At 45.9% G+C, this 16,199-nt stretch overlaps 1 protein-coding gene across 1 annotated transcript; it reads right to left on the reverse strand.

The window, feature by feature from the left end:
* Positions 1 to 6,046: 6,046 nt before the first annotated feature.
* LOC119308291 lies at positions 6,047 to 10,328 on the reverse strand. The gene is made up of 8 exons (XM_037584395.1): positions 9,674 to 10,328; positions 8,485 to 8,751; positions 8,278 to 8,406; positions 8,125 to 8,193; positions 7,836 to 7,997; positions 7,151 to 7,361; positions 6,723 to 7,058; positions 6,047 to 6,628 (listed from the first exon to the last, which is right to left on the reverse strand). Exons 1-8 carry the CDS (start codon positions 10,256 to 10,258, stop codon positions 6,480 to 6,482), a joined length of 1,908 nt encoding a protein of 635 aa, XP_037440292.1. The 5' UTR covers positions 10,259 to 10,328; the 3' UTR covers positions 6,047 to 6,479.
* Between the last annotated feature and the right edge of the window lie 5,871 nt (positions 10,329 to 16,199).

Raw genomic sequence — 16,199 nt, forward strand, 5'->3', positions numbered from 1 at the left:
CGCGGCCTCAAGTTGGGCCTTGCACTCTTGAAGCTCCTGGGACAATTGGGTATTCTTCTCCGTAAGATCCTGCATATTGAATGATCCTTAAATCAGTTATTCTAACTACTTCAAGTCTCGGGGGCTACTGGCATATATAACTATTAAAATTCCTTACCCGTATGTCTTTCACATACTGCTCCGTGGCTCTGGTTAAACCATCTTGAGCGGCACGGAGGTGCGCGTCTCCCGCATTAAAGGCATTCAACGCCTCCGGGGAGAAACACGCGTCACGAAGAACTGTCCGGCGGCGCCTATGATTCATGGCGCTCTCCACCTCAGACCTGGTGGCGGACAGCCTGTCGGCATCCTCCATTGGAGGAGCATCTGGCTCGCGCCTTGCGCTCGTCTCCCCCTCCGGACCAGGTGTTGGAGCCTGGCTGGCGGAGGCTTGGTTGGTAACCTCTCTGGGCATAGTCCGGCGAGCGCTCTTTCTCCTGGAAAAGTCATGAGCGTTAATATACCTCCCAGGAATCTTTCCCTTAAAAACGGTGGCGCGCTATACCGTTGCGGCGACGTTTCGATTCGCACCGCACCCCTCTTCCGCCTGCTGGGCCGAACTGACCCTCGTTGGTCAGCCGCCGCGGGATCGGCTTCCCGCCTTGAAGGCGCCTCCTGCGAGACACCGTTGGCATACGGTGGTCAGAAATAAGCATGGACGAAGTAATAGTGTCAGGGCTCCGGTCATAGTTACCTGGGAAGCCGGAGATAAACCGGGGTAGTCAGCAGTAATGGCGACTAGAGCATTGTCCATGCTAAGTTGGTGGAAAACCCCGTCAATCAGCTCCACCTCTATGTCCGGATCCTCTCTGGAGGCCGGATCAAGGGATCTTTTCGGATCCTCGGGTTCTGGAGTCGGACTATGTATGCCCTCCACATCCCAGCGCAGTTCCTGCGTCGAAATCATAAAGTAAGACACTTAACTTTGAAAGCACAGATCGGATAGATAAACGTCCGCTTACCCAGCTCCGAGGGTTATTCATGGAGAATCCGTTCAATGGACTCGTGTGGAGGAAGTCCTCCTTCTCCCCCTTGTACAAGCCGGACAGGATCTTCACCAGATCGGCGGCCGATCCCGGCCCCTTGCGGCCATGACGGGTGGCATCATTCTCCCCGTTGAAATCCCACATGGGGTGCCCCCTATATTGGAGCGGCTGCACCCCTCGCATAATGCACGTGGCCATGACTCCAATCATGGTCAATCCGGAATGAGCCAGCAACCTTATCCGGCCCATCAGATAATGGACGCTCCTGTCATCTTCCCGTTGAGGGCTCCGCGGGCGCCAACTCAGGCGTTTCTTCAGAGGAGCGTTGCTGAACGCCGGGAGGCCGATCCGAACTGGGTCCGGCAGTGGAGCGTCTTCCATATAAAACCATTCCGAAGGCCAGTCTTCGGACGCCTTCTTCGGGGTTCCGGATAGATATCCGGTCCCGGCGATGCGCCATATTTCAGCTCCGCCCACTTGATATATTTACCCCTCGTGAGAACGGGGTACGAGGCAAAACAATCTCTTCCACAGCGCAAAATGAGGCTCGATGCCCAAGAACAGCTCGCAAAGAGCTACAAAACCCGCGATGTGCAAAATGGAGGCGGGTGTAAGGTGATGAAGCTGGAGTCCGTAGAACTCCAGGAGCCCCCGAAGAAATGGATGTATGGGAAATCCAATCCCCCTTATTAGATAAGGTACGAAGCACACCCGCTCTCGTTTGGAGGGATTGGGGGTGTTCTCCGCCTGCTTTCCACCTTTGTAGGTGGCCAGTCCGGCTCGAACCGGAACCATGAAGGCTGGGGGAAGGTATCCCTCGGCCTGGAGCGTCACTAGCTCGCTATGCGGGACTGAACATCTCCTCCAATCTCCGAGCTGAGGGCTGGGAGCGCGAGAGGAGGAGTCGCGTCGACTATCCATGATGGAATGGATTTTTGTCAGAAGCGCTTCGATGAGTACTCGCGGAAGGAGGATGGTGTGATTCGGATCTAGATCCTTGCTCCTCTTATAGGCAGCTTATTCGCGCAGCTAGGGGGTAAAACATAAAAATACCCTGGCCTTTCGCATTCATACGACACGTGGAAGAGGGCCATTATTGGGCGTGGAAGCCAAGGAGCGCAACATTTATAAGGAAGCCGGACACTATTCAACAAGCACATGGAATTTGGAGGAGAACCCGCCTTGCAACGCCGAAGACAATATATGCGCCGGACTCGTCGTCATTGAAGCCTGGTTCGGGGGCTACTGAGGGAGTCCTGGACTAGGGGGTGTCCGGATAGCCGAACTATCATCATCGGCCGGACTCCAAGACTATGAAGATACAAGATTGAAGACTTCATCCCGTGTCCGGATGGGACTTTCCTTGGTGTGGAAGGCAAGCTTGGCGATACGGATATGTAGATCTCCTACCATTGTAACCGACTCTGTGTAACCCTAGCCCTCTCCGGTGTCTATATAAACCGGAGGGTTTTAGTCCGTAGGAAAAAACAACAACAATCATACCATAGGCTAGCTTCTAGGGTTTAGCCTCCTTGATCTCGTGGTAGATCCACTCTTGTACTACCCATATCATCAATATCAATCAAGCAGGAGTAGGGTTTTACCTCCATCGAGAGGGCCCGAACCTGGGTAAAAACATCGTGACCCTCGTCTCCTGTTACCATCCGCCTAGACGCACGGTTCGGGACCCCCTACCCGAGATCCGCCGGTTTTGACACCGACAGTAGGCGTGTAGGATCAATGAACAATCACACGCGACTTCGCGTGACAAATGTTTGTGTTAGGCCACCTCGCACAAACGTTTCCACATAATAATTGTGTGTGATGTACATACTAACGAAAACGTTTGTTTGGGATACGCTGTGTGGGATGTACATATGAATGAAAACGATTGAGCCTGTATAATTGTCTGCGATGGCTCGCCCGATCGCACATGAGCTCTTTTTGCCCCGCATGTATGACCGGAGGACCTATCACCGACGGTTTCTGGGTCATGTGGGAAGGACGCCCCCACCCTATCGCGCACACTGGCAAGGTGATGGTTTAAAACTCTGACGCGGAAAGGCGGTAAAAATCGTTTGTATAGGACATCTCTGTAGCAGTAATTGTTTCGTACTTGTCTGCTTTTCTCGTTCACGTTCTTCATCCGTGCAGGTACCTAGGACCATGAAGAGCGAGCGACAAAGAGGCTAAGTGTAGGGATACTGTGATGTGTTATTCTGAACACCAGTGACAGAAAAGTTTAGTACAGTAACACGGATCCTATCTCTAGAGATTCAAGAGGTGTAGTCATTAAATATCCAATGCTTTTGTCTGATTATTGCTATCTTAATTACCGGGGGCAGCCCCGCCCAACGGATAGGGCCTTCGGTTGGACAACTGACTCTTGATGCAGGATGTGTGCCAGTTAAGACGTAATTTGGGCAGATCCTTCACTTCAATACGTAGCAAGCACATCTCAATGGATGACTTGTAGGGCACAAATTAAGATCATAATGATCCCGATGCAAATATATGGTTGTAAGCATAAGTCCTCATACACATGCCTATTTTTATTTTAAGTGTTTCTAGTGTAAACTTATTCTGATCCGGTCAAAAGATGGAATTTAATTCTCTTGTAAAAGCTTGTTAGAAACCCTTTACTTAAAGGGTACCATCCTCTCGTGGGTTCGATAACTCAAGGTCACTTATGGGGGAAAGGAGAGAATTCTTTCTGCTCCCTTACTAGATCAGTAAAGGGATTAATCAACTCTAGCAAACACACTCCTCGCCTGCGTGGCTCTCCTTGGACTGTAGGAACACGCTCCTCAGGCATCACTGACACGAACTGCACCATAAGCCTCACAATGAAAGGTGGCACTCATCTCTTGTTGCAGCCATCAGCACATCAGAAAACTAACGTTCACCTAGCGAGCCCATACAACCCTCTCTTGCTTGGCTGGTTCCATTGCCGGAGATGGCCAGGGGAGGGGGAAGGGGTGTTCTTGGAAGGCTGGAAAGGTGGGGGGCAAGGTGTCAGTGGAGAGGCATCGAGCGCAATGAACTGGATGTTTTTATTCCAGGGATCCCATTGTTTTCTTTTGACACACATCGATTGGTGGGTCCAAAGGGTCAAATGAGTCCCCTCTCCATTAATGAAGACATAACAAACTGGTGGGTCCCAAAGGGTCAAAAGAGTCTCTCGTCGTTGCAGTTGATGTGGGGAAGTGATGGGTCCCAAAGACGAGGAAAAAAGTCAACGAAGACCGCAACCTAATGGTAACTCAAGCAAACCACACATGATGGCATATAGCTAATTTCTTCATAAATGGTACTCCCTCCGTCTAGGTGTGTAAGTCATCCTAGGTTGTGCACCGCGACCAAGGCGGAGTGGAAAACGAGAGAACTTAATGTCTTTTTACTAATTGATAGCATTGCATGCAATGAGCTAACCATTGCATATCATGTTTGTTAGTCTCAAGTCATTAAAAGCATGCACGGCTCACATCTCTTATTGGTTGATATGTCACGAAACCAGAAACGATGAGGAAGTTAATGTACCATGCCTAAGTGTTTTGGGATTATTTGATTTTCGTAAGGTGACTTACACACCTAAACGAAGGGAGTAGAAGCACATACTAAATTTGATAAGTTTCAGTACTCCCTCCGTCTAAGTGAGTAAGTCGTCTTAGGTTGTGCACCGTGACCAAGGAGGAAAAGAAAACGAGAGACCTTAATGGTTTTTGCTAATTAATAGCATTGCATGCAATGAACTAACCACTGCATGTCTTGTTTGGTCGTCTCAAGTCATTAAAAGCATACACACCCCTCATCTCTTATTGGTTGATATGTCAAGAAACAAGAAACGAGGTAGAAGTTAATGCACCGCGCCTAAGTATTTTGGGATTATTTGGTTTTCATAAGATGACTTACACACCTAGACGGAGGGAGTAGTAGTCTTCGAATACCCGAGCTAGATAGTGGCACAAACCAAAATATTTTTATAGATTTTAGGGAATGGATTGTTGGGGGTGAATCCCCGGACCTTCTTTTGAGGGATTAAAGAATTATAGGAAAGAGCTATAGATGCTCTAAAAGCATCTACAAGCGGACCCCACCCTCCATTTTCCTTGTATGTATGGTTGTCACCCTCCATTTCCCTTCTATATGTCCGGATTGTCCAGCACGTGGACACGTCCACCACGTCAGCCCAAATCCCAACCAACCCACCTTGGCCCTACCTACAGCCACAAAAAAAATTCCTCTCTCTCTCGTTTTGAACGAGGATAGAGCACAAGGTCATAGTCCGTGACCTAGCGTCCCTGCTCACGTACAACGCTTCCTCCGCTGCTCGCAGCCCTGCCCCTAAATCTCGCGCTACGACTGACGGTCTGACGTCGTCCCCTGCTGAAGGTAACGACCGGCGACCGCATGCTGGTTGGCCGCAGCCCTGCCACGTGCATGCTAGTTCATGCAGCCAACGAGTTTCGTATTTATTTTTGGATTTATTTCAGGATTTCCGGCGATGCACACTCAGTGGGAGGAGACGAAAACCTGTCGACGACGAGGCGCCTACGTTGACTTCATAAATCTCAAGATGATATGCCGGCTCAGTCTTTCGGAGATGCTCATAGGATAGGGTGTACGTGTGTGCGTTCATAGGGGTGAGTATATGCGCGTGTATATGAGCGCTTGCGTCTGTACTGATGTTAAAAAAAAGGCAACGAGTGTGCCGGTTCTTGTGGCATCTGTAAAGAAAGTGATCTAAATGCTTTTATATTTTTTTACAGAAGTTATAGAGGGAGTACTTGATGAAATGTCTAATCACGATCTGAACATTTTGAGGGGTGTAATTGCATACCCGGGCATATAGGTGGTCAAAGCAGACACACCCAAACCCAGTCCGAACATATAAGGGATCGAATTAGCCCTGAAAATCAAAACATATAAATGCTCTAAGAGGTGAAACCTGTGGGCTCGTGGCCGCCTGTCAAAATCAAAACATGATTTTGCCCTGAAAATATATATCAAAACATGATCTATAAATAAATCTAGAAATGGCAGGACCAAATCAATATAGCCTCCCCCTCAGTTTATACCAAAATTTGAAGTTGACAATCAGCAAGTTTGTGCCATCGCAGCGGATTCGGCTGCTTGTGCACTTGAGCTGTTGCAGTGTACCCCAGCTTAAATACAATATACATGGTAACCGTAGAAAGATACCCGTCATCTACGGAAAGAATGGTGAAACATATTACTTGTACAAAAGAATGGCCTTTGACCAGTATTGGAACGTAGTCTCCATGGATTGATCATCTAGAAGCAGCCGCCGTGTTGCACAGATCAACGAGATGCTTTACACTATTGTTGTACTGCGAGGCAACCTCAAGAATAAGTTTTGGTAAAGAGAGCTTGTGATGCTTCCACTGGATTTACTCATCCTCTAAGAACATCGCGAATTTGCGGACAGGTTACTCAACAAGGCAGGCAGCTATTGCTTGTACTGTCCATTGAAGAGATGTGAACGAGTGAAAGCCGAGGAGGGTCCGAAGATACCCGATTTGCCCAAAAATTGGCAACTTTAACAAAATAGTGATTACCGTTCCACACAACCACTTCCCCTCCTGCATTATGTGAAGAAAAAGTAACTAATTAGTCAGCAGAGTGAGGCATCTTATAATATAGCTGAAATTTCCCTTCCTGGCAAGAATGTATTACCTTGTAGAAGACCAGTTGGCAGAAGTGTTAGTCGGCATGTCAACTCGTTGTTGGCAAGACAATGTTGAAAATTGGCCACTTCAAGTTCATTAATACTGATGATGGACTCCAGAAGAGCTTTACCAGCGGGTGCAGCTAAGTGATTGCTGTCAACAACTGTTTTAAGAGCTGTTTCTAAACCACTAGTCCATGCATTAATGCAGCTGTCCCAACAAGCCAACATTTTACTAAACATCCCGGGATCCGCAAGAACCCAAGGCTTGAAATACTGCAATGACAAATGCAAGAGGTGTGCAACTCTGTAGATCTCCCCAAGAGCAACAAACCAATTTGCACCTATACAATCAACAAATACCAGATTTATGGTTAATCTTCTACCTTTGAACACAAATGATAAAAGTGCCACCCATTGATCGAAATATCTGTACCTTCAGAAACTACTAGATCATGGACTTTCGCATGACAAGATTCTTGCCAAAGCACTGCTCCATGCTGCAATTCCTGAGCACAGGAAAGAAACATACTGTACCATGCGGCGACATAATCGCATTGCTCCTCTTTGGATGCTAGTCCTAAGGTATGTAGGGTTGACACACTATGCTTGTAAAGTTCAACTGCCAAACTCATGTCATGCTGTGCCTATATTTAAGTACTGGATTAATAACCCAAACAAAGATCAAATCATGACTGAACAAGAAGCAGATGGTAACATGGTAGACAGCAAGATCAGCTGCACATAATTCTACACTAAAGCAACAAAAATAATTACATCTAATCTATATATCACTTCAGAGGGTAAGAATGGTGTGGATTACAGAACTGTTCAAAGAAAGCACTACTCAAATCATTTTTCACCTTCCATTATTACTGTATACACAACAATGAAGGACGTCCAACAAAGAGAATCAAGTGTACTGATCTTGATTTTACTGTCGGGGCCCCTCCCCTACAGTTTTCAGTTCAAAAAAAGAAAAGAAAAAACACAAGGCGAAAAGAATGATCTGTGCCAGTCTTTTTCGCTGATAACAGTAGGATGAGTCCTTAGTCCTTACTAAGATGTATTGATAACGAGCAGATAATTACATATTCCTGAGGAGCAAGGATGATACATACCAGTGCTATTTTCTCTGCTAAATGATAGTGCTGCTCAAAATCCTTTATGTGTTCCTCTTTGGTACTGTTAAGCAGTCCAGAAATACTCTCATCCCTCGAAGGCTGTTCCTCAATGCGAAATCCTTCTGCCAGCGAAGAATCTCGTAGTTTCTCCCAGATTTCCTGGAAATTGTGAAAAATGGATCAGTTCAATATTTAGGCCAAATAATGCTTTCTCTGCAGCACATAAGGCAACATATATTAAATTCACAAGACAAAGCTAATATAGAAAAACATAAGTAGTGCATACCTGGATCTCCCTTTCGATTGCTGTCTCTTTTTTGTTTCCATCAGAATGTGCAGAACTCTTCTGGGCCTCCTGATACCATACTAATAATTACTGAATGACAAACGGTAAAAATACCAAAGATGTATGTACTAAATGTAATGAGTAGTGATTGACCTTAATATCCTTATTATACCGGAATATCATTGCCATGGATTCTTCTCTCAGCTTATGGTAGAAATCAACCAAAATATTGTCGCTTCCTGATTTAATGGAATGGTTTTCATCTGTTCCAAACGAAGAGTTCTGATCACTGATCATTAGCACACATCAAAATAAATTAACGGTATCCACTGGTAACTTAAAATACCATGAAATACTCACCACTTCATTGTTAGAGAACATATCAGAAGAGCTGACTACACTTTCGGAACAACTTTGAGGAACTTGAACAGCATCGACAAATTTAGATTCTTTGTACAAGTTGAGTATGGATGAACTATTATCTGGAGAATAGCTGAAGGTCTTCACACTTTGTCCTGTGGACTCATGATTTCTGACATGATCTGTAGTCTGGAGGTTCAGTTCATTATTGACACCAGTAAATAGTGACCAATCTTTCTGGTCGCTGCCCAATGATTTTGGCATACCCTGAGAGTATGAAAAGATTTAGATCGAACCAGATCAGGAGAAGGGAAATAAAGTCTAGAAAAAAACTGGCAGCAAGGTGGCTAAAGATATCGTCAGAGCCTTAGAGGTATATACAACAACAACAACAACAACAACAACAACAACAACAACAACAACAAAGCCTTTAGTCCCAAACAAGTTGGGGTAGGCTAGAGGTGAAACCCATAAGATCTCGCAACCAACTCATGGCTCTGAGCCTTAGAGGTATATGTTCCTATTAAATAAAATGAAACGACTCATGGCAAGCATGACCTCCATTTTTACTAGGAATTATATAGAATACTGAATTAATGTCCAGGTCTAAAACTATAACCATGAAGGTGCGAGTTAGAGCTTTATACACCTCCGTTCCTAATTATAAGATGTTTTGGATATTTCAATATGGACTACATACTTACTAAAATGAGTGAACAAACACACTAAAACGCGTCTATATACATCTGATTCAGAAGAAAGTTAGAACATCTTACAATTTGAAATGGAGGTAGTACTAGTTACACCTTATTCCCCAGACGAACAGTTTACATGGGACAGAATATTACCCCTTGAAGTAGTCTGACTGTTTTACTTAATTGCCACAATCATGTGATTTATTGTATTTGATTAGCTCTTAGGTTACAGTTCCGGACGGGGCTTAGCAACGAATTTTCTACAGTGGGTTAGCTTTGGTCGCTAGCAGCAAATTAGTAAGAAATAAACATCCCGCACATGCCCTACTTCACAAGCTAGCTCACTCTCTTTACCAAATACGGAGTACATTTATCAGGTCGGTTGTCCAGCTGATGCAATAGTTTCAGATCACGTTGATATCAAAATCTCATGAAAATTTACAAAGACAGCTATGAAGAGAAGGGATCACTACAGGAACAAATCATAAGCTTACCTCAATTCCACCTCCGTCCGCTTGTCCGGCTCCATCCTGGCCGGCATCAGACGAGGGGGCAGCCTTGAATTCCCAACCGTCATCTCCAAACCCGTCATCGTCCACCTCCTCCAGCGCACCCGGCTGTGGTGCGTCGGGGGTGGGCGGAGGCTGAGATCCGTAGAGGCCGACGATGAGGTCCTTGAGATCCGCGGGGCTCGAGGCTTTGGATCCGAACGACGGTGCCCGCTGGTGCACCGTGGACGTGGGCGGCGGCGGCCCGACAGGCACTTCATCCTTCTCCTCCTCCTCCTCCTTGTCATCGGCTCCAAACAGGGATAAGGGGAGCGGGCCCCGGGGCTTCTCCCAGGCGCCGGCGGCTGGCTTGCCCGTAGGCGGGATGGCGGGTGCGGACAGGCCATCCGGGCTGAATCCGAGGGAGCTCGCCACAAAGTCGCCCCAGTCGTCGTCGAAGGCCGCAAAAGTAGCCGGCTGCGGAGCCAGAGGTGCAGGCTGGGGCGCAGCAGGGGCGAAAGCGAAGTCCCCGAAATCGAAGTCGTCGTCGAGGAAAGGGGCCGGAGGCGGCGGGAACGCGACGGCGTCCATTGGGGGAGGGTTGGTTGGGGTGGGCGCCGGGAATGGGAAGGGGGAGGCGAGTCCCTTCTGGCAAGGCAATGGTATCGGAAGCAGTTATTATGCTAAGGGAAATGTTGGGATTTTCCTTTTCTAAGAAGGGAAAGTTTATGGGTAAACTGCCCTGTTGCCGTCTGATGGGGAAATTCTCAAGTGAGGATTGAGTTGCCTCCAGCTAACGATTTGTTCGCTATGGTGGGGCAGCGTGACCTCTATAAAATTGCATCCTCTAATAAATCATGGCAAATCAAAAAGAGAAATTGTTTCTCAAAAAAGCATGAGAAATTTTTTAAAAAAAATGTTGTCATCACATAGCCAGATTTAACCCCAAAAAGAACGTTTCATAAATAGATAATCGCGAACAAGATTAAAGGGAAAATGTGGAAAAGTCAGATAATTGCCATGGTATCTTCAAATATTTTGCCATGGAATGTTCAAAACAAGTTTCTGATGGTATGCTCAATAATAATTGCCATGCTATCCAATTTTGTTTACCATGGTTTGTTGAATAAAATTTCCATGGTGTAAACAATGAATTTGCCATAGTCCAAAATCTTTACCTAATAATAAAGCACCGACCGCTTCTGCCGGCTAACCGTCGCGGCATTTTTGCAAAAAAGTCCATGTACTTTTTGGTCTTCAATCCGCAGTCCCCGCTGTCACAAATCATGGGGAAAATATATGCCAAACGAGATTCAAACCCCTGACCTCTCATGGTTGACTTACGTGAGTCAATCAACTGAGCTATCACATGTTCGTGAATAGACATGATTCCTTTCTAAATAGTACTAAAGGTTACTTGCATGGCCCTTTTTTAATCAAATCGTTGGGCCTATTTGACCATCAAATAACCGTTGCTAGGCCTTTTCTGGGCCCCGAGCCACATAAGAAAAACGTAATCTCCGGTCCAACAGGCTGCAAAGCACGGATATTTCATGTGAAATTATCCCACCTCGCTTCTTTAAGACGATTCCCACCAGTTTATATGGATTAGCAAAGTTGATTGTAATATCAACAAGACACCTACAAAAAAGAAAGGTGACAACGGACGAGAAGGTGATCAAAACCGTTGAAAGGAAGGATGGATTCTGGATGTGTTGCACCATGCAAAGAGGGACATGTGCGCTGACATGTGGGCTAAAAGAATTAACTTGACTAGGATTGTGTGTGGGCTGGAAGGAACATGCAAGGAAGGAAGCAAGAACATGAATTCTAGGGCTGCAAAGAGGGGCGGACTGCAAGGAAGGAAGCAACGACGTGTGTTCTAAAAGAACTACGAAAGATTGTGTGTGTGGGTTTGAAGGAACATGCAAGGAAGGAAGCAGGGGAACATGAACTAGGTGAATGTCGTTGGTGTTTGACCTGATGCGATTCATGGCGCCGCTGATGTCGTCGATGTTCGCCCCGCTCGATGTTCTTTGGCCAGATCGTCTTCCATAACCCCAACCCATATGTCCTAGAGGCTGGCTCCTTGATTATTTTCAGCGACACACACATCTTACTCGACAGGCCATCATCTCCACTTTTTTCTCAACCGTCGTTATTGAAAGGATCGACTCTCTCTCTCTCCACTATGGCCCAATAAGGCCCATACACTTACCGGGGGGGTCCGGTAACCTCCCGGTACTCCGGTAAAATCCCAATTTCCCGGAACTATTCCGATGTCCAAATATAGTCATCCAATATATCAACCTTTATGTCTCGACCATTTCGAGACTCCTCGTCATGTCTGTGATCATATCCGGGACTTTGAACTTCCTTCGGTACATTAAAACACATAACTCATATTACCGATCGTCACCGAATGTTAAGTGTGCGGACACTACGGGTTCGAGAACTATGTAGACATGACCGAGACACGTCTCTGGTTAATAACCAATAGCGGAACCTGGATGCTCATATTGGCTCCCACATATTCTAAGAAGATGTTTAGCGGCCAAACCGCATAACAACATACGTTGTTCCCTTTGTCATCGGTATGTTACTTGCTCGAGGTTCGATTGTCCGTATCTCAATACCTAGTTCAATCTTGTTACCGGCAAGTCTCTTTACTCGTTCCGTAATGCATCATCCCGTAACTAACTCATTAGTCATATTGCTTGCAAGGCTTATAGTGATGTGCATACCGAGAGGGCCCAGAGATACCTCTCCGATAATCAGAGTGACAAATCCTAATCTTGATCTATGCCAACTCAACAAGTACCATCCGAGACACCTGTAGAGCACCTTTATAATCACTCAGTTACGTTGTGACATTTGGTAGCACACAAAGTGTACCTCCAGTATTCAGGAGTTGCATAATCTCATAGTCATAGGAACATGTATAAGTCATGAAGAAAGCATTAGCAACATACTAAACGATCAAGTGCTAAGCTAACAGAATGGGTCAAGTCAATCACATCATTCTCTAATGGTGTGATCCCGTTAATCAAATGACAACTCATCTCCATGGCTAGGAAACTTAACTATCTTTGATTCAACGAGCTAGTCAAGTAGAGGCATACTAGTGACACTCTGTTTGTCTATGTATTCACACATGTACTAAGTTTCCGGTTAATAAAATTCTAGCATGAATAATAAACATTTATCATGATATAAGGAAATATATAAATAACAACTTTAGTATTGCCTCTAGGGCATATTTCCTTCCGTACCGTGTCGCGAATGCACCTGTGCGAGCACAGGGCAGCCCATCTCCTACGGTAGTACCGTGGCTTGCCACAGTAGTACCGTAAACCCAAGAAAGTGCATGTTTCGACAAAACAGAGAAACACGGCCTTTGCAAAGCAACCTTCAAGCAACCGGACACTAAAGCGAGCACATACACAAGGCAACTCAAACACAAACACGGCTCAACAAGAAAGCAAAAGACAACGAGGAGCGAACACGAGCCAAAACCTCTCTAGAGGAGAGCGTGGTGGCTGAAGGCACCTATGTTTGGGTCAATTGGTGTGGCACCGCGAAGAATTATCCTTGGGCCCATGACCAAAACTCGTCTTTAAAGCACAAGTACCATCAAGAATGGCTGATGTGAAAGAGTTGATCAATTTTCGCATAATGGGGGAGGGAGAGTTCATTGAGAGAACAACACTCCCCCTATGTCCATGCCTACACCTAAACAAGATATCAAAATGAGTATGGTGGGGTGTGCACGGGTTCAAGCTACATTGCTCGAATCAATGATATTTAGCTCATGCCTTAACTCACGAAATCTTGCTTCATCCAAGGGCTTCGTGAAAATATCTGCAAGGTTATCATGAGTGTTGATATATTTGAGCTTGATCTCGCCTCGCTTAATGTGATCCCGGATGAAGTGATACCGAATCTCAATATGCTTCGTCTTGAAGTGTTGCACCAGGTGGAGAGAGATCTTGATGGCACTTTCATTGTCACACCAAAGAGGCACTTCGTCACAAGTGACACCGTAATCCTTTAAAGTTTGCCTCATCCATAGAAGTTGAGCACAAAAACTACCGGCGGCCACATACTCCGCTTCGGTGGACGAGAGAGACACACAACTTTGATTCTTAGAAGACCAACTCACCAAAGAGCAACCAAGAAATTGGCACCCTCCGGAGGTTAACTTCCTATCCACTCTGTCTCCCGCCCAATCCAAGTCTGAATAGCCAAAAAGGTTGAAGTTGGCTCCTCTTGGGTACCATAAGCCAAAAGTTTGGGGTATGAGCCAAATACCGAAAGATTCGCTTGACCACCACATAGTGGATTTCCTTAGGTGCAGCTTGAAACCATGCACAAATTCCCACACTCAACATGATATCCGGTCTAGATGCACAAAGGTAAAGCAAGGAGCCAATCATGGAGCGATATACCTTTTGATCCACTGCTTTACCATTGGGATCTATGTCAAGTTGGCACTTGACGGGCATTGGAGTGGAAGCTGGCTTGACATAACTTAGCTTGAATCTCTTGAGCATGTCTTGAGTGTATTTGGCTTGGTTGATGAAGGTTCCTTCTCTTCTATTCTTGATTTTGAACCTGAGAAAGAACTTCAACTCTCCCATCATGGACATCTTGAACTTCGAGGTCATGAGAGCGACAAACTCCTCATTGAAAGCTTTGTTAGGGGAACCAAAGATAATATCATCAACATATAGTTGCCATACAAACAACTCCCCTTTGACCTTCTTAGTAAAAAGATTGGGGTCGATTTTCCCAATTTCAAACCCATGATCTTGCAACAACTCGGTAAGGTGCTCATACCACGCACGTGGGGCTTGTTTAAGGCCATAGAGTGCCTTATCGAGTTGGTACACATGATTTGGGGACTCGGGATCCTCAAACCCCGGGGGTTGTTTGACATACACCAAGTCATTAATAGGACCATTAAGAAAGGCACTCTTCACATTCATTTGTTGCAACTTGAAGTTATGATGAGAGGCATAAGCAATCAACAAACAAATAGATTCGAGGAGAGCAATGGGAGCAAAGATTTCGCCGTAGTCGATACCCTCGACTTGGGAGTAGCCTTGTGCTACCAAACGAGCCTTGTTGCGAACGATAATCCCATGAGCATCTTGCTTGTTCTTGAATATCCACTTGGTTCCAATGACATTATGGTTCCGCGATGGCCTCGGCACCAATCTCCACACCTTGTTGTGCTCGAAGTTGTTGAGTTCTTCATGCATGGCATTGAGCCTATCCGGATCCTCTAGCGCCTCATAGACCTTTTGGGGTTCAACACAAGAAACAAATGCGTGATGTTCACAATAGTTTGCCAATTGTCTACGAGTGCTTACCCCTTTTCTCAAACTTCCAAGCACATTCTTCATAAGATGGTCTTTGGTAGTGATCTTGGGAGCAATCTTGGCGGCACAACACTCCAATTCCTCCTCAAGAGAAAGTTGAGGAGCGGAAACATGAACATCTTGAGCATTGTCTTGAGCTTGTTCTTGATCTTGAGCTTCCTCTTGATCTTGAACTTGCTCAGGAGGGAGAACTTGACCTTGGGCATCACTTGGTGGTTCACCACCATCTTGAGGTTGATCTTTCCCTTGATCTTGTTCACTTGGTTGAGGGCCTTCACTTTGTTCTTTGGAAGCGTGCGGGGCTTGGGTTGGTGATGGATCCACTTGAGTGGAACTTTGTCCTTCTCCTTCGGCCACAAGGGGTTTCTCAATGGGCTGGATATGACCAACACCCATTCTTCTTATGGCTTGGGGAGGAATTTCATCACCTACATCACAAGTACCACTTTGCTCCACTTGGGAGCCGTTATTCTCATCAAACTCCCCGTTACATGTCTCCTCAATGAGTCCCGTGGACTTGTTGAGGACACGGTAAGCACGAGAGTTTGTAGCATAATCAACAATTGTACCCTCATGAGCTCTAGCCTCAAATTTATACAAATGAACACCTTTCTTGAGAATGAAATGCTTACAACTGAACACCCGGAAGTACTTGAGGTTGGGCTTGTTACTGGTAAGTATCTCATATGGAGTCTTGTTCAAGCCCTTGCGGAGATAGAGCCGATTGGATGCATGGCAAGCGGTGTTGGTGGCTTCGGCCCAAAAGTTGTAGGGAGACTTGAACTCCGCCATCATGGTCCTTGTCGCGTCCATCAACGTCCGGTTCTTCCTCTCTGCTACACCATTTTGTTAAGGGGTGTAAGGTGCGGAATATTGATGCTTGATCCCCTCATCACTAAGAAACTCATCCAAGGTGTAGTTCTTGAACTTGGTGCTGTTGTCACTTCTTATTGTCAAGATCTTTGCATTGTGTTAACGTTGAGCTTCATTTCCAAAGTCGATGACGGTTTGTTGAGTCTCACTCTTCCTCTTGAAGAAATATACCCAAGTGTATCTTGAATCATCATCCACAATCACCAAGCAATACTTCCTACCCCCAAGACTATCAAAGGATGGAGGCCCAAAGAGATCCAAGTGAAGGAGCTCCA

Source organism: Triticum dicoccoides, chromosome 5B, assembly GCF_002162155.2.
Source record: "Triticum dicoccoides isolate Atlit2015 ecotype Zavitan chromosome 5B, WEW_v2.0, whole genome shotgun sequence".
In the NCBI taxonomy this organism is placed as follows: Eukaryota; Viridiplantae; Streptophyta; class Magnoliopsida; order Poales; family Poaceae; genus Triticum; species Triticum dicoccoides.

Bases quoted from the DNA above. Each gene is read 5' to 3' on its own strand.
- LOC119308291 (XM_037584395.1), bottom strand. From the start codon at position 10,258: ATGGACGCCGTCGCGTTCCCGCCGCCTCCGGCCCCTTTCCTCGACGAC. The intron at 8,407-8,484 runs GTGAGTATTTCA...ATCAGTGATCAG, and splicing joins TGTTCTCTAACAATGAAGTG to AACTCTTCGTTTGGAACAGA. The intron at 7,998-8,124 runs GTATGCACTACT...CACAATTTCCAG, and splicing joins CAATCGAAAGGGAGATCCAG to GAAATCTGGGAGAAACTACG.